Source organism: Rhizophagus irregularis, chromosome 8, assembly GCF_026210795.1.
Source record: "Rhizophagus irregularis chromosome 8, complete sequence".
NCBI lineage: Eukaryota > Fungi > Glomeromycota > Glomeromycetes > Glomerales > Glomeraceae > Rhizophagus > Rhizophagus irregularis.
Genome location: NC_089436.1, coordinates 927,001 through 951,578, shown reverse-complemented (window position 1 = coordinate 951,578; position 24,578 = coordinate 927,001). Strand labels below are relative to the sequence as shown.

Sequence of the window (24,578 nt, the reverse complement as noted above, 5' to 3'; positions counted from 1 at the left end):
TACACTTCGGATAAATAAGTTAAACAAGGCTCGGATCTTCCGACTATTTCGGCCTGATGTCATATGAAAATAAAGATTCAAATGTTTTTTATTAAAGTTTAAGTATTCCTTAAATAATTTTACAGATTATCTAATACAGATTTCGTTGTTTTCAGTATGAAAATGTGAAGACCGAGTTTTATTAAGTCTAGCATTTAAAGAGAATGAATCAAATTTGTCCAATATATGCGGTATCGTGATTCTAATTAAAGATTCTCTTCCGTTGAAATGCTGTCCTCAGATAATTTTCACAAAAGTTTATTATTTGAAAGATTCTATTAATAGGTCGAAAATATTCGAAACGATAAACAGGTCAACTATTTGACCTATTTATTCAAAGTATGAATGAAAAATATTTATTATATATTTTACCAATCACTTAATTTCTATTACGCGACATGACGTTAATTTTAATGTAATATTTGTCAGAAATAGTTACCTTCGTATTCATTCATGAAACAAAAAATCATCTAATCTAATTTTTCAATTATAACATGTTAATTAATCTTGTTTATCGTTCTAAATTTTATTACAATGATTCTTTCACCAATAAACTCTTGCATTTAATTAATTAGAATGAATATCGAAAAAAGAATTTTTGTTTCTTTGCATGTGCCAATTTAAAAATATCATTCGTTCATTCATATAACCAATTAGTTAAGTTCACGTGAATTTCATGAGAATTTTTTGACGTAATCGCGTGATAGTTGATAGCTTTATTTTAAAGTTAGTAACACAAAATAATACAATTTATATACCTGTTTAAAAAAAGTAGTTAATTCTATGGTGATGATTTTTTGACAGTTTGAAGATTCCTGCACATAACAATTTTTAAGCACTTATCCCATTACAACCTTCGCTAGAATGGTTCACTCATATGAAATGCACTATCACGGATGCTGATCATATTAATATATGATTTTAAATCCTACAGATTTCGTTTTAATAGTCTACAACTTAAAAAAAAAATTTTTGATAATTTTTTTTTTTATTGAAAACATTGAAAGCAGCAAAAGTATTTCTTATACCATTACCACTATTATTTAAACGTAAATTTTTTCTTTTTTTTTGGAAAGTTAAAGAGACAAATTTTGGAACAAAATTTAGAAGAAATTTATCGATCTTTGTTACGCACGTGTGATCAACAAAACAACAGCGTGATTAATTTTAATTAAACTTGCATGTGTCACTAACCGTGAAGGCTTAAAAAACATATAAAAGTAGCTAAAAATTATCCATTAAGCTCAGAGCTGAACTCCTCTGTCCTCTCCCATTAAAAAAAAAAACTAAACATTTTTGTTAATTGTAAGTTTTTCCATTTAATTTCCGATAAGGTTGTGTTTAAGAAATAAAATTGGTTTGTTTGTATTTTCATCTTGCGTGATGGAAATAACTTCCGTGCAAAACGTAAATGTGATTGACTTAACCCCTCATATATTTAATACGATATTAAGTCAAGTCTGTACTTTTGCCGCTCTCGCAGCACCACGTGATATTTGGTGACACACCGATGTACACTGTATATTTTAGTTATTTGGTAAGGGCTGAGATGCAAAGCAATCTCGGATGATATAATATTCCACCCAATAACTACAATAAACATAGACTCATATGGTCATGCAGATCATAAGATGGACAGATAGATCTGTAGATCCTCTCAGGAGTAATATTTCACTATAAATATACATATGAGTGTGAAGCGGACGTGAATTGAATATACAAACAAACCATTTGTTTATAAATCAATTTTTTAATGGCTTGTGTAACTTACCAAATTTTTTTTTTTATAGAATGTCAAATATGTCTTCTCGACAAAATGGGGATCTAGATTATATGGATTTTATTGAGAATGAGTCAAAAACAAAGTCGAATATTGACTTTGGAAAATGTTTAGATTGTAGGAAGGAACGAAGTAGCGTTGGATGGTGTAAAGATTGTGAAATTAATGCTCTGAAAGATAATTTTAAAAACTGGACGAGTGGAAATATTAATATGGATAATTTTATTAAACACACACAGTTGCACGCGAGTGAAAGTGTGGATTACTTGGAATATGTTAATTTCGACCAATTCGATCTCATAGAAAACACAAATAAAGGAGGCGCATTTAGCACTATTTATTCAGCAGTTTGGATGGAAGGTCCTAGATGGGTGTGGGATGAAGATGCTGAACAATGGACACGTAATGGACCTATAAAAGTTGCTCTTAAAAGACTTAACAATTCGCAAAATATTAGCGAAGAATATTTTAAACAAGTAAGTTATAATTTCTAAAGTGTTTTAGTGTTTTATTATCACTGAATTTTTAATTTACATAAATTTTTTTTTAGCTTTATAAATATCATCGATGTCTACAAAGTGGAAGTGTTGCAGATTGTTTTGGCATTACAAAGGATCCTACCTCGAATTACATGTTCGTCATGAGATATTATGAGAATGGAGATTTGCATTCATATCTTGATGAAGCACAAGGAATGCTGTGTTGGAGAGATATTGTAGATATGCTTTGGGGGATATCTGGTGGTGTTGAAAATATTCACGAATGTGGATTAATTCATGGCCATCTTCATGGAGGTAATTTATTGGTTGAAAATGAACCAGACTCGGTCGATACACGTATTGCAGATGTAGGATTACATGGTCCAATTGATAAAAGAGATACCAATGAAATATTTGGAGTTCTTCCTTATGTTGCTCCCGAAATCTTGAAGGGAAATCCACCAACGAAGGCTTCAGATATTTATAGTTTCGGAATTATCATGTGGACTCTTTCTGCAGGTTCTCGTCCATGGTGCGATAGACCGCACGATCTCAGATTAGCTAGTGAAATTTGCTTTGGTCTTCGCCCTGAAATTATTGATGGAACTCCAAAAGTTTATATTCAATTAATGACACAATGTTGGCATCCTGATCCTTCAAAGCGTCCCACTGCATCTAAATTATATGAGTTATTAGGAAGTTGGGTAACTGCTATTTGTGATGACCCAGATCCATCCGAACTATCTGACCAATTTGATATTGCGGAAGAGAAAAAATTCTCAGATTTAGAACGAAATAAATTTCGACAACAAAAAATCCATCCCCAAGCTTTTTATACGAGCAGGCACTTGTATTTTCCTGAATTAATTAATATTTTTCGTCATAATGACGACCTGAAATTTTTCGCAAAAGGAAAAATCTAATTCGACGAATATGTTATATTCAAACTTTTTCGTTTCCTCTTCATTTTTTTTTTATGAATATATAAGGTTATGATATTTTATGATATGTGTAAAAAGTAATAATAATTATTATAATTAATATATGTATATAGTTGTTATCGTTTTTAGAAAGGATTTATATAGAACATTTTACAAAAAAAAACTAATTCGTTTCATTTAATGTTTCACTCACAAAAATTCATAGATGTTTCATAGGCATAGGTAATTATTTGTGTGATTATTTTCATTTTCAATCGTTATCTTTAAAAATTCGAATCAATATATGAGATTTTTTGAACACTTTTCAAATTTACCCACTTTCATTTTTCCATTTTTATATACTATCTGCAATATGAAATTAAGCATTAAACATATCTTATTAGAATTACGCTAATTTGGCCAGTATATTTGCAAAATAATTAGAAGTATACGATATATCTGATAAGATTATAGTATTGTTAATGCTTTCTAAATCGAAATCAATGTCATATGCATGTCAATTTGAACTATTAAGTTAAACTATGGAGTTATTACTATTACAGTAATTTCTATTGACTTAACCCCATCAACTTATCAATTCCATCAGTTTAACCAAGTCAAAACCAAACTGTAGTATTAACTACAACTTAAAATTCTCATATCAATTCAGTTCAATTGATCTATGATAATAGTATTATTAAATTAAAAATTTCACTTACTAATAAGCTATTTTTTTAAAATTCAATAGTTTCGAGATATTGAAACCGTTCCCTCGATCAGTCATGTGACTTCGAAAACTGAGTTAAATATTTTCAATTCTTCTAGTTCGAAAAATTACCTGATGTAAAGATGAGTATATTGGTCACATCTCGTACTATTCACATCCCAGGTAAGTACCACCACGGCACCACCCAAATCTCAAATTTTGAAAATGTCTAGAGCTCCTTCCTCTTTATAAGAAAAGGAAGTTATTAATTTACTAGTAGATGATTCAAAAGAACAGATGATAGTCACTTTGCTCGAATCTGCCCTATATGCAAAAAAAAAACTGAATGGAAATGGTGGTATAATGGCAGTTCAATAACACATTATGGCAATTTGAGAGATCGAGTGTAGCCTTACCTATATGAGAATTTTCTGGGAAGGGTTGTTTATTATAATTGTATAAATTTTCCTCTTTCACAGGCCAACAAACTCTGAGAGTCTAACAGACTGACAGATAGTCTGTCTGTAAATTTATTACAGTGGTGGGTTTTGGACTTGTCCAATTGGTTTTTTGAATTGGACAATTTTGGACTGTCCAAAATTGTCCAAAACCCAAATTTGGGAAATCTGATCAACCCGAATATAAAGTTAATACGTTTTGACCATTTCTTATTTTACACTTTACATTTTTACATTCACACCTTCTTTTCTTTATTCATGCCACATAAAACTGGAGGCTGACCAAGGCATATACTTTCTACTTATGTAATAGTTTTAGAAAAAGCTGAAGCGGGCGCCAATTTGTATGCAAAGCCTGTACTGTTAAATTTTAAATTAACTGAAAATTAGTTATAAATCTGGCCCAAATTAATTTTACTGTCATGTGGTCTGTCCAATGGAAAAAGGTTTTGGTTTTGGACAAGTGTCCAAAACATCAAATTGTCCAATTGCCCAACACTACACTGGGCCCGGCCTAAGACCCTATAGAAGCTGTGCTTATATTTATATTTTTTTTGGCGAAGCGGAACAAAAAAAGATGTAATAAAACAAAATCTTTTTTGATGATATTTTAAATTCATTATGAATCTAATTTTTTTTAATAAAAGATATAATCATCGATTTGAATCAGAAATTTATACAATTTTTAAAATAAATGTAATTCAACTTGGGAAGCAACTTTGCTTATAATATAAAAGGCAGGTTAATTATCGAAAAAAAATCTTTAAAAGCATGTTTGCATGACTATAATAGCGTATCAGTATAATGTAGGCCAAAATCTTTCCAGAATAATGCTCAATCTCTGGTGCTTGATTTCGGAAATATAGGGTAATATGAAAATTTGTAATCATAAACTGATGATTAAAAGTGAGCTGAATATTTTCAAATTATTAAAGACGTTTGTAAATTGCAAAATCTTTTCGTTATAAAAAGATATGTAATTTAAGATAAGTTCTGCTTTGATGCAAACTGAATTTACAATGATTATGTTATAGGCCATTATATTTAATTATCAGACAGGTTTATTTTTCTCTCATTTACCCTCCAATTAAAATTTTAACTGTTTTAATAAAATTCAAAATGGATATTAGAGAATCCTGAAAAAAGTACGTGTGGATTTGGCATCTTTCTGTGCATAATACTAATGAATTACAAAAACGGGATAAAGCTCTTGCCGGTAGCCCAGTACTATTGAAAAAAAAGAAAGATCTTGAATTACTTATTATTTTAACTTGACAATATATATATATAATATATATATATATAAGAATGAAAAACAATAAAATAAAAATTAATTCTCGGCTAAAAAATTCAGTGCCGCTATTTATTGAAGATGATTTTGATTGTTATTTAATAGATAGATATGTACATTATCAATCTACTTTAATTAAGGAAATTTAGGAATTGGAAGCAATTCATTTTTATTTCATATTTGAAATGGCGTAAAAATACAACAACATACATAATACAACAAATATAATAATAAATATACCTAAATGAATGAAGAATTTCAAATATTAGTTTTATCAAGAAAATAAAACCCGAAATACCTAAATGAACATTTTTACCTCCGTGATACAAATGTCCGATAATTCTCGCAATCTCTTTATCTTGATTATCTACAAATTGAAGTTTTTCATTTTCATTGTCATTCGTATAAGAAGCACCAATTATCTTAATCGCAACATTTCCATATTTCGCAATTGCAAACTCTTTAAGTCTTCGTGCTCGTTCTTTAACATCAATTCTAGCATCATCTCTAAGTCTTTTTGCACGTTGACCATGATTCATGTTAAGCCATTGAGTTTCAACTGTTAAATAAATTCCATAATCTGATCCAAATATTAAACTATTTTTACGATCTTCATTGTCCCAATGAATATCAATGAGATAATTAAAACCAGGAATAGTCGTAATGGGACTATTGATTAATAAACTTTTTAATCCTTCTGCTGAATTATTTATATCATGGTTTTGAGTCCATTCATTTCTTTTTTCTTTGTCTATTTTCTTCAAATCACTAATAAGAGGTGTGAACCAACTTTTACAAATTGGGATAATATTTTTCAATGTATCTTTATCATATTCAATGTAAAGTTGTCGAGTATAAAGTCGATTTTGTACATCGTTTAAAATATAACGGTTTACAACTCTAACGTTATTCTTCTGAAAAACTTCCTGACATATTCTATCATCGTTTTCATTAAAATATCCATCATCCTCCAAAGGTATAGAGGAATTTATTTGAGCAAAAGGAATAGATAAAATTTGAGAACAGATTTTTAGAATAGATTTTCTTTGTAAATTATCGTTAACATCATAAATTTTATTCATATTGTAATATAAAAAGCGAAAAGTTACCTACTGATGCATAATATAGTGTATTTACTGTTACACTGGCTGTAGCGCTGTACCATTTTTAATTAGGAAGGGATAATAAAATACGATGAAAAAAATTTTGTGGGCGTTCAAGAACTTGTTGTAAACAAGTTATATTCATTCATTCACGAGATTATCATAAATTATCGTGCTCCGTATATTAAATATAATTGTTAATAAATCTATAATTAAGCTATAATTAAGCTAAAGTCTATGCAATGGGTCACACGATAATATCGTTGCGTTGATAAATATACCATTAATAACCAATTCTAGCATACTGATTTGACCACTACGTGGGCAAATCTTTACCAATCATCTAATAATTGTGATATTATAACTTATAAGTAAAGAACTTCAATATTATTTTATTATTTTATTTTTTAACATACATCATTTGAAATAAATTATGTTACTCGAACACTATAAGATTTATTTACCATCACTTTTTTTTATGAATGTTTGGTAAAACATATAACCAGCTGCCACAATTGCAGCAATACCAGAAAGTGCACGTGTGGCGACAGACCCATAAGATGGATCATCAACTAAAAAAAACAGTTGCATATTTATTAATCTCCATTTTTGAAACAAGGATAGGGATATACAAAACTTACCTTGTCTGGTTGAAGCCGCTGTTTGATAATTATGAGAAGAATCTTCGAAATTATCACGATTTTGTAAAAAAATCTGACATTCATCATATGATTCATATTTTGTCTTTGGATAAGAAAATCCATAAACTTCTTTAAAATGTTTTGCAATCATTCCATCATCATCAACAAATTTAAGTATAACATTATTTTCATCAAGATTATTCGTAAATATTACTCCAAGAACTATGATAAATTTTCCATTAAATTCTTCTGAAACTTTACTTTTATATTCTGAAACTTGAATTTTATCTTCTTTATTACTAGAAATTCTTGACTTTCTTACATTAGGTCCACGCCTCACATTTAACCATTTAGCTTTAATTACAATGAAAATGCCAGAATCTGAAGCGAAAATAAAATCTCCATAACAATTATTATTATCGCATGATTTCCAAGAATATTCTATTATGTATTCAAATCCCGGAAAATGATTTTTTAAATTATTCATAAGATATTGTTTTAATTTTCCGTCATTTGAATGATCTGATACCAATTTATTTCTCTTTTGATTATCTATCTTTTGAAGATAATTAGTAAAAGGATTAAACCATTCTCTTAAAATTTTTAAAAGCCGCTTGATTAAGAAGTCATTATCGGTCCATTCAAATTCGATTCTCCAAATACTGATCGGAAGTTTATTTATTTTTTTATGTAGTTTATTACTTCTAAAAAGTTGATTAAATTCTCTATCGATACAATTTTCAACTTGAGTAATGTTATTAATTTGTTTGTGTGTCAATGAACTTCCATTATAAGAAATATCTATAGAGAACTTCTCATCTTGAATAGCTTTAAGAATTCCTACACAAATTTGTAAAATAAGATTTTGTTCGTCTTCATTATTTAATGAAAAGTAAGCGTTTGCTGAATAGTCAACGATATTACATCTATAACAATGACAATTTAAGCTCATGATGAAATTTTACACCAGAAAAGAGAGAGAGGAACGTGTAAATAAGAAATTTGTAATAAAATGCATCAAATACTGTATATACGTTAGGTTAGATTCAGAATTTTGCCAATTTGCCCAAATTTTATAATTACATTAGTGATATTGTACAAATTACCAAAATTAGGAAACAAAAACAATATAATAATTTATTAGCGGATAAATATTGTACTCGATTATTCTATCTACTCTGCACCGGCTCGGGATATATACTGAACCGGGCCCCGCAAAAAATTTGCTCGGTATTAGTAGTTATAATGCTGACTAATTATGATACATCAAGATTTTTTAAAGAATAATATTTGTTTACGTCAATTTAAGGGATATCTCATTGATAAAATGATATTTAATGAAATTTGGACAAAGAATTAAAATTGGTAGTTATAGAACGAGTTTTGCAATTGTGAAATATGAAATAATATCGGCGTTTCTTGTACAAATAACGTAAATTCTCAATTTGTGCAAGGTCAGCAAGGTTTAAATTAGCATAATATTTTATCCAAAATATCCAGATTTAATACTTTAAAAGTGCAATAGAATTTCATTTTTAATTACCGTATAATTCCCGATGGGGTTCCTTAACAGTTAGTGTTCAGTGGGGGTGTACGATATTAACGTACGAACTGGCCGGAGTTAACGTTAACGCTATAAACTCGGGCCAGTTCGTACGTTCATCCCGCTGTACGTTAAGGATGCTTACTTCCGATATTAAGCACTCCCGAAAATAAGTAGCCCTGGCCAGAATTATAAAAATTTTGGATTATGTTATGCTGTTTCTGGCCAGCATTACGGTGCTTAATATCGGAAGTATATTGTATTAACAAGAATTGATATATTTTATATATTTTTTAAAATATAAATTCTGTATCACTTTGCATATATATCTTCTTGTTAAATCTTGATAAAACAAATTCTTTATATTCAAAAAAAAAAAACTAATATGATTCCAATTAACTAATTATCTTTTTTTTTATTACTTTCATAAAAGCAGTAACTTTATTAAAAATAGAATTTTATATATAAACCATTTCTTTAAAATCATCACATTCATCTAATAGATATATCCAGTAAGCATATTAATTATCTTATATTATAAAACTAAAAATATTTGCAATATATATAAATTTTCTAATTATTTTAAGTATATTAAACAATATAATTTATTTAGTTTAGACTATAGTTTTTGAAAAAATATGTATTATTTATTTCATGGGAAGTTGGAAATAATAGGATTTTTTTCCTAAAGAGATAAAATCCCTAATGTTCATCCTCTAGAACATGTCATTCATTAAATATTAACTATTTTAAACTTAACCAGAATTAGTAATTTCCTGGCTATCTATATAAAGCTGGAAAATAACTAAACAAAGATTTCTGATCATTTATAAACTCAGCTAAACACTTGCAATTTTTAAAAATTAGTATGAAGGTGATCATGAATGACACTTAGTGTGACAGGAAATTAATATTATTATTATATATTATAGTATTAAGTATTAGTAGTATAATTTAGTAAAGTTATAATTTTATATAATTTAGAATTTTTTTAGATTGATAAAATATAAATTTATGTAAAATATAAAATATTTTATATTAACTATAAATATAAAAAAAAATTATATAATATTATTATTATAATTTTATTATTAAAAAAAAAATTTTATATATATTAGAATTATTTTAATAAATAAATTATTATTATTTTTTTTTTTTGCTGCAGCATATATAATTCTTTATTAAGATTTATAAAAGACGAGCTAATACAATATACGTATAACTAATTGAAATCCTAATTTACTGCAAGAATTACACCACCCACTAACTTTGGCAAAGCAACCATGTGTGCACTGTCAGTGAAGGACTTAGGCTAGGGAGTAAGTGCCACCTTGAAGGTGTCCTTTCTTAGATGGAGTCCATCCTTCCAGTCTACATTATGAGTGTCTTGAAGGACTTACTGCTACTGCAGATGAAACCCAAACTCAAACACAAAAAGAAATAAAAGGGCAATAACAAAAAAGTCAGGGTAAAAAAAAAAATTTAAAAAAAGGTGAACTAATAAAATAAAAATTAGTATTCTACAAATACGAAGTTCTACTATAGTGTTCCATTCGCCCTGCATAGTCTTCAAGAAAGGTATTGTCATTCTGTCAATGTTCCAGTCTTCTTAGTAGCGACCTGATTTCTACTAATAGTGTAAGTTTGCCAGTTTCGTCACCATCTAAGCCTTTCTTCAGTTTCCTATAGTTTCTGAATTCTTTTCTGGTAGGATTGCTCTTCTAATTCTTGTTATTTGTAGTCTTTGATCCAACCTTGTCAGCCAAATCTTGATTCTGCTTTTGATTACGGTCACTTTTTAGTGATCGATTACGACTTTTAGATAGTTGAGGCAAGAAGTACCTAGTCCAAACACCTTCATATTCTTGCAAGTTCAGCTTAGTATTCATGATTTTTTCCAAATCTACCCAATTTTTGTAATACATGATGATCTTGCAGGTACTTTTCTCCTGAACTATCTTGAAAGTTTTGCATTCCAAATGGGATAAAGGTGATTGGGTAGGATTTGAGGGATAAAGCATTGAAGTAGTGATATTTTTAGGTAAATCTTTCATTATAGCCTGAAATCATTCTCGTTCCTTTCTTTGTTAAAGATTCCAGTTAGTATGATACCATTAAACAGAAAGGCCTCCTAAAGAAGTAGTCCAGACTCCTTGATTTCATAGGTTCATAGCCCACTCGTTGAAATCAATTGAGACAGTGACTGTTAAATATTTCTTCTAACGTTTAGTCTTGAAAGTGATCATGTAACCCTATTTCTCAAGATGCTAGAGAATTTCGAGCTGAGCCCAGGTGGAAGGATATCATATAAAGTAATTTTCCGAACATTATCCTTGAGTACTGGATCATATCCAGTCATTACTGATTGTATTTCTTTTGGAGGAGCACATTGTTGTTTCTTCTTAGCCAGCTGAGCCTTGCTATCTGATGCTGTACGCTTGATCACATTAATTCTTGCCCTATTATCAGGTGGAGTTAGGAGGTGTCACAGTTGCTGCCTACATCTAAATTCCTAGAGACTATTTCTGCAAATGTAACAGTTCATCCTTTTCCTTTTGGGTATAAGGTATGGCTTTAGCGTTCAATTTTGTGGAACTCTTAATAGAGTTTTTTGTTGAAAATTCAGGTATTACGTCCTCTGATTGGTGTTTAATATTTTGATCATCATGTTCTACATTCATTGATTGGCGTTCAACATTTTCAAAAATTTCTGTTTCCATTGGCTGTGCCTGTAATGATACTAGCATATCATTGGTCATTGTTATTGACTCTAACTGCACCACTTGCTCTTGAAAAGTATACTTTACATGTTCTTTAATGTAAGCTATGAACTCGTCGGTAAAGTCAGTGAGAATATATAGCAAGTAGACAGTTGTAAATCAGACTTGAGACCAAGTTCTTTAAAAGACAGTTTGTGGTTCTTAACAAAGTCTTCCATACTATACTGTTGTATTCATCGGCAGGTAAAATAAGTTTGACATACACTGGTAAAAAAATGGTCTATCCTACACATATCCTACACATATCTTACATATATCGGGTACTCAAAATGTAGAAAATCATACATAAATAATACACATATCATATACATATCGGGTACTTATATATATAGTATACCTATCAGGTACCTGATATATGTATGATATATATATTAGTACCCAATATGTGTATGATATGTGTATTATTTGTGTATGATTTTCTACATTTTGAGTACCCAATATGTGTAAGATATGTGTAGGATAAATCATTTTTTTACCAGTGATATTCAAGAATATCAGTTGGATTAGTATTTTTTATATTCTAAAGGACAGTACTGAGTGTTCCAAGATAACTCTTTTCAAAAATAAAACATTGGGTGACCTTTTCCAGGTCAAATCTAATATTGTATTTTCTCACTTAAGACATTTTACGCTAAAAAATAATAAAAAGTAAAATTTTTTATTCTGCGAAAAAAGTGGTCATAGTAATCGTCAAAAAAAGTTCTCTCATATATTCATAAATAAATTATTATAATTGAGTTAATATAATTGAGTTAATAATAAAATATATAAACTAATATAAAACAATTTTATAATATATAAAAATTTTATAATACTAAAAATCTTTATATTATATATAGGGCTCTGATCGGTTCAGTTCAGTATAGTTTTTGCCAAAACCGAAACTGAACTGAATTGATTGGTATCAGTATTATTAATTACTGAAACTAATCAGTTTCAGTAATCATCAATACTGAAACTGACTGGTAAATACCGAAAACTGAACTGATTTACCGATTCATTATCAGTTCAGTTTTTAACGTTTTCGCAATGTTTTTTATTAAAAAAACGTGCAAAAACGTTTTTTTTTAATTAAATTAACTAATAAAAACGTTTTGCAACGTTTTTATTAAATTATTGAAAAAAAACGTTGTAAAATGTTTTTTTAATCAAATTAACAAATAAAAATGTTTCGCAATGTTTTTATTAAATTATCAAAAAAAAATGTTGCGAAACATTTTTTTTTAAATAAATTAACTAATAAAAACGTTTCGCAACATTTTTATTAAATTGTCAAAAAAAACATTTCACGACATTTTTTATCAATGTCACGAAATGTTCAGCAAATCAGTTCAGTAAATTTACCAAAATGATCAGTAAAATTTACTGAAACTGATACTGAAAATATCAGTTCGGTAAATCAGTTTGGTAAATCGCAAAACCGATACCAAAACTAAAGTTACTGAAACTGATCAGTAAATTTACCAAAAGGTTTGGTTCAGTAAATCAGAATACCAAAACCGTTCTGATACCGAAACCAATCGAAGCCCTAATTATATAAAATAATTAATTTGTATATTTTAGCATTTTTTTAAAATATATAGAATTTTAATTATTATATAATATTTAGTATTTACTGTTAGAATTTAGTCTATACTTAATAATATATATATTATCTAAATTATTTTAGGCTGCTATAATTATAAGTAAAATCCCAAATTCAATTATGGCATCCCATATTATTTTGGCATTTTACATAACAAATTATATATGAACTAAATGAATTATAACATCTCAAATTATAATTATGACATCCTAAAATACTTTGAACAGCATATATACTTAATGATATTTACTGCTAGTCTTACCAATACAACTATAATTAAAATTTCTTATAAAATTTATAAATTATTAATGAAAAATAAAAATTTATTAAAAATATTTAAAATTTTATATTTTTTATTTAATTCTTTAATTAAAATTATATTTATTTTATTTATTTTTAAAAAAAATATTACAGTTAACCCTTCTTTATAAACAAAAATCTTTTATATAAAAACTTTTTTTTTTTTAGAATATATATTTTTAGTCCCAATTTTTTTATATATATAAAATATTTTTTTTATAATTATTTTATTAACTATAAATATAATTACACTTTTGTATAAATATATAAATTATATAATTTAATAAAGAAAATTTCTTAAAATACACTAGTGTGCTCACGTGACTTTAATTTGTCACCCATGTCACACCCTTCTAGTTTTCCATTTTTATTATTCATTCTAGGGACTTAGATTTTTTTCAGTAAGAAACCCCTTAATTGTCACATATTATATGTCGCACCCTATAATTTCGGCCAAATTTATAATTCCAGCCAAAATTTACCTGAATTTCCATTTTTGGAAACTGGAGTAATGTTACACATCCAAAAAAAGGGCAATTTTGCTTCTCAGTAAAAATGAAAATTCATTACACAAAATTCCAAAAAAGGAAATTTTTATGTAGATCACCAGAAAGTATGATAAACACGTGATCCGTGTTTTGCATACTAGTGTACAAATAGAAAAAGTCTTTAATGAAATACCAATAAAGTACCGTATTTTTCCAATATTAAGCATTTTCCGAAATTAAGCACCCCCCTTACTTTGCACGATATCAAGCATAAACTGAAAATAAGCACCTCTCCGACTACTTATTGATTTTATTATATTATTGAAAAAAACAAAAATTACAAGATTACATTATTATTGAAAAATATATTTACAAATAAAAGAATTTAACTATTGAAACTTTTTTTTGCAAAATTTTTTTAAACGAATTTTAAATTAATTTAAAGACGTTTAAAAGGCATTTTTCTAAACTGTTGAAATTAAGCACTCCCCTAAACTTTTCACACAAAATCCCTGCAAAAAGGAGTGCTTAATATTGGAAAAATACAGTATATAGTCTGCACTTTAAATTCAGTGGTAGAAAAAGTTTTTATTTTTCAAAATTTTTATAATATCTTTAACAAATAAATAATTTTAAGTATATTTTACATTATGACAAATATATATATATATAATTATATTTATTTATATAAGAATACTAAATATAATTTCATTAATAAGTATACTTTATTATAATTACACTATTGGACGGTCTCAAGAGGTATAATTATAAAAGAAATTAGTTGTATCAAAATAATTTATAAATTATTAATAATAAAATTATTGATTTTTATTAATTACTATATTTTGTAAAATATAAATACATTTTTTTACACTTAAAACTTTTTATAATTCTGGCTAAAATTATTATAATTCAAATTAAATATACTCATTTTTAAATTAGAAAATTAATTTGCTTATTTTTATTTAATTTTTAAAGTTATTAGCAATTATAATAATAATTACAAAAACTTTTATCCCTATAAAAAGTATTTTTATTAAAATATATTTAAAATATATTTGAATTATATTTTATACTTAAAATATATTAAAAATATACTGAAATAAAAAAAAATTAAATATAATTCAAATATAAATTAAATATAATTTAAGTGTAAATTTAACTTTTAGTTTAAGCATAAAATAAAAAATTAAGTATATTTTAAATAGATATTAAATAGAAATACTTTTTATTAAGATTATTTAAAATAGTTTTAAATCTAAAATTTTATTTATATAAGAATTTTTCAAAATTTTATTATAATAATAATTCAATATTTTAAAACTGTATATAATATTATTTAATAATTAGATTTTTAAATTAATTTGTGATTCAGATAAGAAGAAATGAAATATTAACCAATTTTTAAATATACATATTCTAATAAATAAATCTATTAATTTTTAATCAAATAATTTAATATTTTTACTAAAAAAACTTTAAGATTGACTTTATTAGTGGCACAAGAACCTTGGCTAGAAGTATTAAACAATGTGAAGAATTAACTATTGAATATAAGAAATTTGTAAATTCTTTAGATTTGGCTAATAATGTAAAACAAAAAATTATAAATGATATTATAATAATTGGATTAGTGATGAGTGGATACTTGGTTTTTTCGATACTGGAAGATTTCCTCAAACTTTACAGGATAATTTAATGACAACTAATAACTTCACATAGAGAATGAATCAATCAATTGAAACAAATCATAGCAGAATTAAAACTGTTGTAAATTTATTGAAAGATTATATGGACTAAAATTAAATAGAGCAAATATTACTGAAAGGTTCGGAGAAACAAGTTTTGAAGCTGGTTTAAGTACTTTATTTGATGCTGAGCAAATAAATAAATTATAATTAATTTTAAATTTATTAATTAGCATTTATTTAATTTGACTATATCAATACTATCATACAAGAAAACCAATCAAAACATATTTCTTCAGACAAGTTAAAATAACTTAATTTGGGTGACTCTATTTCTTAATGGGATACGTAAAATCATCAAATAACAACAATTATTTTTATGTAAAAAAACATAATCAATTAAATGTATTAGAATCATCATACGTTGGAAGTTTTGTGAAAATGGATGATAATATTATTGAAAAGTTATATCCACTTTATCAAAAGTTTGCAAAGAATCATTATAGTGTAGTTCCTGAACTAGAAGGATATTATTTAACAAATATTTTTAGTGGAGAATGCTTAATATGCCTAGATTATACAGTATTTGGAATGGATCTTTTTGGGATGTGGTAAGCACTGTCATGCAGCAAGAATATATAAAGAATCATTAAATGCAGAAAATCTTTATGATTATTTAAGAATAAGAAATGCGTTATTTCTGCAGAAAATAAAAACTAGTTAATTTATGAAGGAGATACTCATGTGGCTTATAATAAAATTTTAAGATTATTTGAACTTCAAGGTATAATTATTCATTTCTTTTCATGATATTTTATTTATATTTAAATATAAAATAATTATTATAAAAAATTTGGCCAGATAATAAACCATTGAAATTAAATAGAGATCCTTTTTGTTCAGAATTAAACAATAAGCGTGATTTTAATGCTATTGGAGCTCCGCCGAAACCTTCTGCAAAACCACGACGAATTTTATGTAATTCTATTTTACAAGAAGATAAGGAAAATAAGGAAGCCTTTTCAACTCAGCATAGAAAAACAAAACGAATTAGAAGACAAATTCGTTCATATAAGGTAATCATTATTTTTTAAATTATAAAAACCAATCTACTGTTTCACTAATATCTTAATTGCAGGAAAATGCTAAGGATAACGGAATAACAAGAATAATGAAAATAATTTGGGACCATCTGTACCTAATGTTAATTTACCTGCTTCGTACAACATCAATTTTGATTTGAATCCATCTTTTAATTCACAACCAACTCTTCAACCTACTCTTTATAATATTCCTTATTATACAAACATCAATACTTTGCTCCCTACTTCAATTTATTCACAATCTACATTCTCTTCAACTAATGCGATTCCTAATAGTAATTATATCTCTTTCAATATTTCTCAAGATCAATTGGTCTATCCTTCGATTCCAAATAGGGATGCCAACGGTCGGTTCGGTTCGGTTTCAGTTTTAAAACCGCGGTTTTCAACCAAAACTGAACTGACCGCATAACCGACCGGTAAAACCGAACCGTAAAACTGGTACAAAACCGAATTTTAAATTTTATTGATTTATTAATAATTCGTTAATAAACAATATCATTAAACTTATTAAAAGTTTTTTATTAATGATTTTTACAAAAAAAAATAACTAAATAATTGTCAATAAACCAATAAAAAAAATACTAATAAATGTTAATAAATGAATAATGCTAATAATGTTTAAATTTAGTAAATTTTTGCTGGAAAATATTGAAACTCCTTATATATAATTAATATATTTAAATTCATTATACTAAATTAAAATATTTAAGTTATTCAATTCCTTCAATCATCCAACTTCTTAAACACAAACATGCCCTAGTTGTATCCTCATCCAACCTATTTCTTTTTTTACTTACCACATTACCAGCCAAAGAAAATAATTGTTCACAGGTACTGAAGAAGCTTGTACAGATAAATAACTCTGGGCCATTTTTGATAATATAGGGTATTCTGTTGAATGAGCATGCCACCATGATAATGGTTCTATATCAAAACTTGCATCTGCTGATTCCCAGTATTTTAACAATTCATCAGTATTTGAATTTCTTTGTTGACGTACAGATGATAAACGTTGAACAAATATAGATGCATTATTATTAGATGGCAAATTACTTAAAGCTGAATCTGGAAAATTATTACGAATGGGTTCAAGAATCTCATTGATTTCCAAGTTTTTGTATGCAATTGTTTTGTACCTTGGGTCAAAAAATGCTGGAACATGAGTCATTTTATCAATGTGAGCCCAATATTCTTGAATTTTATTACGGATTGCCAAAAGAACTTCACTAAGAGAATAGTTATGACCTCTATTTTCATTAAGATCAACAAGTAAACCTAAAAGTACTACTCTTGCATATGCTATTGTTGGATATGTTTGTGTGGAAAGTTCGGCTGTAGCAATATGAAATTGTGATAATAAATTAACCAGATGCTAAAATTAAAACTTGTAATTAATAATTAAATATAAAATAATAATTTAATAATTATTATAAAAATTAACACTTACTTCAATTTTTTCCCATTCCCTTTCATTAAGCCAAATATCCTGAAGTGGTTGATGTCGAGATTTTATTATTAATAAGTCATCCTTAAGAATTAATGCACGTTCAGCCATAAGGAATACAGAATTCCATCTGGTTTTAACATCCAAAATTGGATGCTTAAATGTATGATTAGCAGCAATTGCTAATCTTTCTAATTCCTCAAGATATAATTGGGTTCTCCTAACACGTTTTACTATTTTTCTTAACTTCTTAATTAAATTTTCTACATGTTTTAATCCTGCATTTACTGCAAGATTTAATATATGACATATACAACGAGAATGAATAAAATCTAATGCAGGTGTTTGAATGTCAAAATCATTTTTTAACAATCTACAAGCCACAACCATATTACTTCCATTATCAGTAGTAATGGATATAATTTTTTGTTTGAGATCAAAATCTACTAAAAGTTTATTGAGAATTTCATAAATTGCATTTCCAGTATGAGAACCAGTTATTCGCAAAACTTCAAGTGTAAAATGCTTCAACTTCCATTCATTAGTAATAAAATGAATTGTAACTCCAATAAATGCTTCATTTTTAATACTTGACCATATATCAGTTGTAATTGAGCAACGACCTGGAATATCTTTAACAAAATCAACAATATGTTCACGCCTAGATTTAAATTCAGACATTATTTCATTTTTTAATGTAGTACGACCTGGACATCTAAATTTTGGATTTAATTTTTGTATAAATTCATTGAAATAAACACTATCAACAAGAGAAAATGGTAGCATGTCAATTACTATCCATTTAATAAGAAGTTTAACGAATTCAGCATTTTTTTCTTTATCATAAAAGGAAGTAATGTTGCCCTTAAATTTAAGAGTTGTTTGGTTGGCTTCTCTATGAATATGTTTGTGATATTTTTTAATGTGATTTCGCAATGTTGTTGTAGAACTTTTTGCTGAAAAAAATTTATTACAAATCTTACATTTAGGTTTTTCTGGATCTGTTACTTTATCTATATGCTCCCATACATCAGATGGCGTTCTATTACTTTGGTTTTCATCATCTTCATTTTCCTCATCATCAAGTTCCTGCTGATTTGTATTATCATCATCTAAAATCATATCATTTCTGTGCATTTCTAAACTATACGCTGAGTGTTGAGAGGAACTCCCAAAAGAATATTCACTCTCATCTTCTGAAGTATAGTTTGAGTCAACATCAAAATTATCCATTAATTTTAAAATCAATTATTTAGGCAAAAAAAATTAATAAATAGATACTTTGATGATTTGTTAAAAAAAGAATAAAAATATTTTAATAAATTTTTTTTTTTTTTAAGCGCACTTTACAAAAAAACATTTGCATATGAAAATAAGCCAATAAACTAATTTTAGTAATGGTGCAGTGATTTACAGCTTATATAATTTCCGCAGAATAATAAAAACAAGTTATTTAATATCATATGTATCAAATTTGTAATATATCGTCATTTAATAATCAATTAGCAGTATCGGTTTTTTGATCGGTTTTTTTATATATAAAACCGTCGGTTAACCGGTCGGTTTTAGACTGGAACCGAACCGTAACCGAACCGGTAAAAACCGGTTATGATCGGTCATAACCGAACTTTTGGCATCCCTAATTCCAAATGATCTCGGTCAATTTTCAATTTTCCTACAATAATCATATTGAGTTATCCAATTCTTATTCTTATTTAATCAAGCTTCTGATAACAACTTTTCTGATAACAACACATTTTCTCAAGAGCATTTTTAGTAATCTTGTAACTTACTTTTATCTTCTCCTTCATAAATAGAATTAGATGTAAGTATAGAAAGTGTAGGACGACCTTTCCATTTTTCAAAGAATTCTTTCAAGACTTCCAAAGAAACATTAAATTCATCAAAAAATCTAATTTCTCTTAGATTAGTTGGTGCTGATTTATATAAATGTAAAAAAAAGTATATAATTATGTTTCGTTGTAAATATTATATTCTATAATTAAAAAATTGTATACATAGCCTTTCATTATAAAAAGTCTAACCATAATTTTAAATACTTTCATGCCAAAAATGTCAAAATTGTGAAATTAAAATTTGTTGAAAGTTTGTTCAATTAATTTATTTTTTTGTTTTATCACATTATCGATTATCACATTTCGGGTCAAGAAATACAATTTTTTGTTATGCATAAACATGCATAATTGACCGGAGGGTCAAGTCCGATACTTTTGCGGTTCTTATATATATTTATGGAAAGCAAGTATGAACGTCTGATCACACAATACATTATTCGAAAAAAGCAAGCATGCACATACATAGACAAACATACAATACAGGAATTCTAATTACCGCAAAAATAATAACGTATGTTACTTTATTACAATATTTTAATTATCAATATGGAATCATATTTAATGAATATAACGTTGCTTTCAGTGACAACAAATAATAAAATTTGTGAATTTATCATAACTAGAGTCATCCTAGATTACGATAATTTATTCTTTCTTCATTCGCGAGTCTCGGGAAAACCCTGCGCTCAAACGCAGGTAGCTCTTGAATTTGCGAAACTTGATGTTTTTGAAATGGAACATATGAGAGCCTGCAAATCTTCGCCTTAATTCCCTCATCACTGTCAAAAGTTACTCCATCATTGAAAGCTACTCTATCTTTGAAATCCTCAGGTGAGTGAAATGGTCGTTTAAGCATCAAAGCCTCTGGTGAATCTTTTATTTCTGTACTAAAGATTTTTGTTAGGATATCTGGACATGTGTAGTTTGCGTTGACGGACAATAATTCAAAATCAACTCGGGAGGCGAACAACCTACCAAAGTGTTGATGAAAATTGTCTCTGCAAACAAGAAGAATATTATCAGGAATAGCAGAACTGAAGTCGTAGGTCAATTCAGGATCAATCGCTCTTGTCGTGAATAATACAGTAATAATCTTTTCCTTCTTAATCTCTTCAGAATCACACTTCTCTAAGGTAGCTAAATTTTTTCTATGCTCACCTACGAAATCAGGCAATTTCAACGGAATCTGAAAATCTTTTCCCCATATCCACTTACATTGTAAACATAAAAAATACCCATTACTATCTTCACTTACATATCGAAGAATTGAATCACCAAATTCAGATGAAGCAGCATTTTTAAATACAATGTTATCCTTCCAGGTGTGAGATACTTTGGTATTTCTGCAGCGTAAACCTTCATATTTACTCGGAAACTGGTGCTCTAGGTACGCAATACCTTTTAGATTTTTAAGTTTGAATTTTAGTGACAAAGTTTTCTCGTTTCCAAATGCACCAGGATAAATTTCATTAAGTTTCGCAGTCGTCTTTCCTGATGCAAAAAGAAGATTAACTTTAAACATCTCAAAATGTGCAACGAAGGTTTCCCAATGTTGCCATTCCATACTACGCTGATTTGAAATGAGCGTTTCTGAAAGAATAACATCAGCGAGATTAAGTGTGGTGTTGTATAAATGAATGAAATATACTGGCATAGCAATAAAAAGTTTTCCATCTACATCTTCCAGGATAATGTGTTTATCTCTTTCTAGTTCACCATAAGTTAGTGAATTATCATCACTTTTCAACACTTTATGTGTCCTTTCGATAGAATCACTTTTCAAACAATTTTTAAGCAAAGTAAGGGCAAGATCTTTATGTTCTTTAACAAATGTCGTTATATTGTAGCTGAGCAATAAAAAAAAATGTGATTAATACAAGTGACTGAAAGGATTAATAATTGACGAGTATTTTTATTTTGTATTAACATACCTAAAGTCTAACCTCGTCGCAATTTTGATGAAGAAACCGGTTAGATTCCAGGGATGATTCTTATGATTCTTAAACAAGTTTCTCTCCAAAATTTCCTCAAGAATATATTCGATTGCACGTGGAAGACCACGGGCATCATCTAGAATTTTAATAAATGATCGATCAAGAGTCCACTGGTAATTTGTAACATTTTCTCTAACTGCGAAATAATTTACAATTTCTATACAAGCACCCATTGAGAGAAGAGGACAATTAATATAGCTAAAATTATAGCTTGTTGGTTCCTTCAACTTGACAACATCCTGTAATGCTGTCCCAGATAGAAATGTTTGGATAAAAGTTTTATTATCCAACATATATAGGGCCAACCTGTGTAATAACCGCTTGGTAAATCCCTTTCTCATCCAATATTTTTCATAATTGAACATTATTTGAATTTCATCAATATGGAGGAGAATAACTAGAGTTCGATTATCGTTTAATTGACGAGACATACAAATGCTCTGAATTACATTGTTAAGATTTATGGTTGACTCAAATTTCGTTAAAGATTCAATTGTGCTATTCACTTTGAAATGGTCGTAAATTTTTTGACGGAAAACATTAAATTGCATTTGATACGATTCATCAACAACAAAGAATTTATAAGCAATACGTAAAGCAATTGCAGAATCAGCAGTCAAATTGTTATCATAGCAATCCAGCTCCACATCTTGTCCAAAATCAAGTAAATTGATAAAAAATCAGGATCGGGAACAGGCTGAGAGTGTAGATCTACTAAAACCTTTTCTGAATTGTTTTTTAAATGGTTAAACAATTCAAGTCCATAGCGAGTTTTACCTAGTTTACAATTAGTATTAATTTGATGAATTACAAGCATTAAATGTCAATACTTTATAAAAATGACCTACCAATACCAGGAGCTCCACAACAGACAAGAAATTGAAGGGTTTGTTTTGCAACAGTTTGTGGCGTATAAAAGATTGTTTGAAATTTTTGGAGATTGATTTTATTGCTGATTCCATATTTCGTTCCTTTAGAGGTATACTACTAGAGAAACCAGGTGTTCTATCACTTGATCTAGCAACGTTTTCTAATATCTTTTCCATGACCATAGAAAAAGATTCTATGATAACTTTTAAGAAAAAACAAAATTATTATTTGATATGAAAAAAAATGTATCTAGCCAAACTCAATATCTTGTTACTGCAAATTTCTTATTCGAGAGGTAAAGTATTAGGAGACACTTACCAGCAGCAGCGGGCAATTGTACGATGACGTGAATGTTCTCATCTACAAGCAATTGTTCCAAAAAATGTTTCTTAACTGAGTGGATGGGTACCAACTTCTTGCCTCCAAGCTTTTTTTTAATATCATCTTCGGTAGTAACATGTTTAAGCTTGTTTCCCTCATTTTCAGTGATGTCAACCTTCCAAAGGTCAATGTCCTGATAATTAAACTTAATATCATGATTAATCTCATTATAGATTAGATACTTGAGGTCTGAAATCTTTAAATTATTAATATTGACCAAAGAACCACAAATGTCGCTATCATTAACAAGATTAACCGCAAAAGTATTATGAAAAGAAGTCTTTCCTAGGAGTAAACAATTTATTGACACCACCATTTCGTTTGGGAGATAATTCCGTAAAAAAAAGAATTTTTAGGAGTTTTTTAGTGTGAGAGAAATTTTGAGGATATATATATACTTGTAAAAACCTTTCCGAATTCATCATGATTAATAATAAAATAGACTCTGTGGTAATATGATCAGTACACAAAAAAATGAATCAGTACACAAAAAAAATGATTAGTGTTCAAAAAAAATGATTAATCATTTCTCATTAGAATTTTGATTCTCCGAGGGTATTTATTAAAAAAAGTGAATTAACAGTTACGCAAATTTTTTGGTCATACGGGGTTGTATTTGACTAAGTATGGAAATGTAATGACTTATGTTCTAGGCTACTTGCCTATTTCATATGGCACGCCAGGCTGGACAGATGTTTAACGTAAAAGCTAAATCATTTGACGTTAACACCATATCATTTGACTTTGGAGTACAAAACATTTGGCGTTAAATATAAACCATTTGTCATTAATTCCAAAGCATTTGTCATTAATTCCCAAAGCATTTGCCATTAATTCCAAAGTATTTGCAAATCTATAAACAAATTTCCTATAAAGGAAATAGGATTTCACGAGACTTTTAAAAAGAAAATTATTACTTAAATTGCACCATTTGAATTTTAACCAAATATGAAAAATTATTTTCATATCGCCAAACTGTTTGACAGTATTGGCAAAGAATTTAACTATAAAGTCAAACAAATTGTCGGTACAGCAAATCATTTGAATTTCGCAGTTAACCTTAAACGTCAAATGATTTAGCTTTTACGTTTAAACATCTGTCCAGTCCGGCGTGCCATAATATCAT

General features: G+C 27.9%; 6 protein-coding genes across 6 annotated transcripts; 1 reads left to right on the top strand and 5 right to left on the bottom strand.

Annotated features, from left to right (window-relative positions):
* Positions 1-1,839: 1,839 nt before the first annotated feature.
* On the top strand, positions 1,840-3,221 carry OCT59_028102 (uncharacterized protein; the record flags this gene model as incomplete). Its single annotated transcript, XM_025313147.2, has 2 exons — positions 1,840-2,295; positions 2,370-3,221. The coding sequence occupies 2 exons, from the start codon at positions 1,840-1,842 to the stop codon at positions 3,219-3,221; spliced, it is 1,308 nt and encodes a 435-aa protein (XP_025187886.2).
* Positions 3,222-5,842: 2,621 nt separating this feature from the next.
* On the bottom strand, positions 5,843-6,755 carry OCT59_028101 (uncharacterized protein; the record flags this gene model as incomplete). The annotated part of the gene is made up of 2 exons (XM_025313146.2): positions 5,843-5,913; positions 5,990-6,755. The coding sequence occupies 2 exons, from the start codon at positions 6,753-6,755 to the stop codon at positions 5,843-5,845; spliced, it is 837 nt and encodes a 278-aa protein (XP_025187885.1).
* A 382-nt stretch (positions 6,756-7,137) lies between these two features.
* Positions 7,138-8,403, bottom strand: OCT59_028100 (uncharacterized protein). The gene is made up of 2 exons (XM_025313145.2): positions 7,418-8,403; positions 7,138-7,348 (listed from the first exon to the last, which is right to left on the bottom strand). Exons 1-2 carry the CDS (start codon positions 8,367-8,369, stop codon positions 7,233-7,235), a joined length of 1,068 nt encoding a protein of 355 aa, XP_025187884.2. The 5' UTR covers positions 8,370-8,403; the 3' UTR covers positions 7,138-7,232.
* A 2,278-nt stretch (positions 8,404-10,681) lies between these two features.
* Positions 10,682-11,014, bottom strand: OCT59_028099 (uncharacterized protein; the record flags this gene model as incomplete). The annotated part of the gene is made up of 1 exon (XM_066147081.1): positions 10,682-11,014. One exon carries the CDS (start codon positions 11,012-11,014, stop codon positions 10,682-10,684), a length of 333 nt encoding a protein of 110 aa, XP_065993830.1.
* A 188-nt stretch (positions 11,015-11,202) lies between these two features.
* Positions 11,203-11,719, bottom strand: OCT59_028098 (uncharacterized protein; the record flags this gene model as incomplete). The annotated part of the gene is made up of 2 exons (XM_025324079.2): positions 11,203-11,419; positions 11,499-11,719. The coding sequence occupies 2 exons, from the start codon at positions 11,717-11,719 to the stop codon at positions 11,203-11,205; spliced, it is 438 nt and encodes a 145-aa protein (XP_025187883.2).
* A 9,113-nt stretch (positions 11,720-20,832) lies between these two features.
* On the bottom strand, positions 20,833-23,768 carry OCT59_028097 (uncharacterized protein; the record flags this gene model as incomplete). The annotated part of the gene is made up of 4 exons (XM_066147079.1): positions 20,833-22,054; positions 22,139-22,850; positions 23,013-23,273; positions 23,390-23,768. 4 exons carry the CDS (start codon positions 23,766-23,768, stop codon positions 20,833-20,835), a joined length of 2,574 nt encoding a protein of 857 aa, XP_065993829.1.
* Positions 23,769-24,578: the final 810 nt, after the last annotated feature.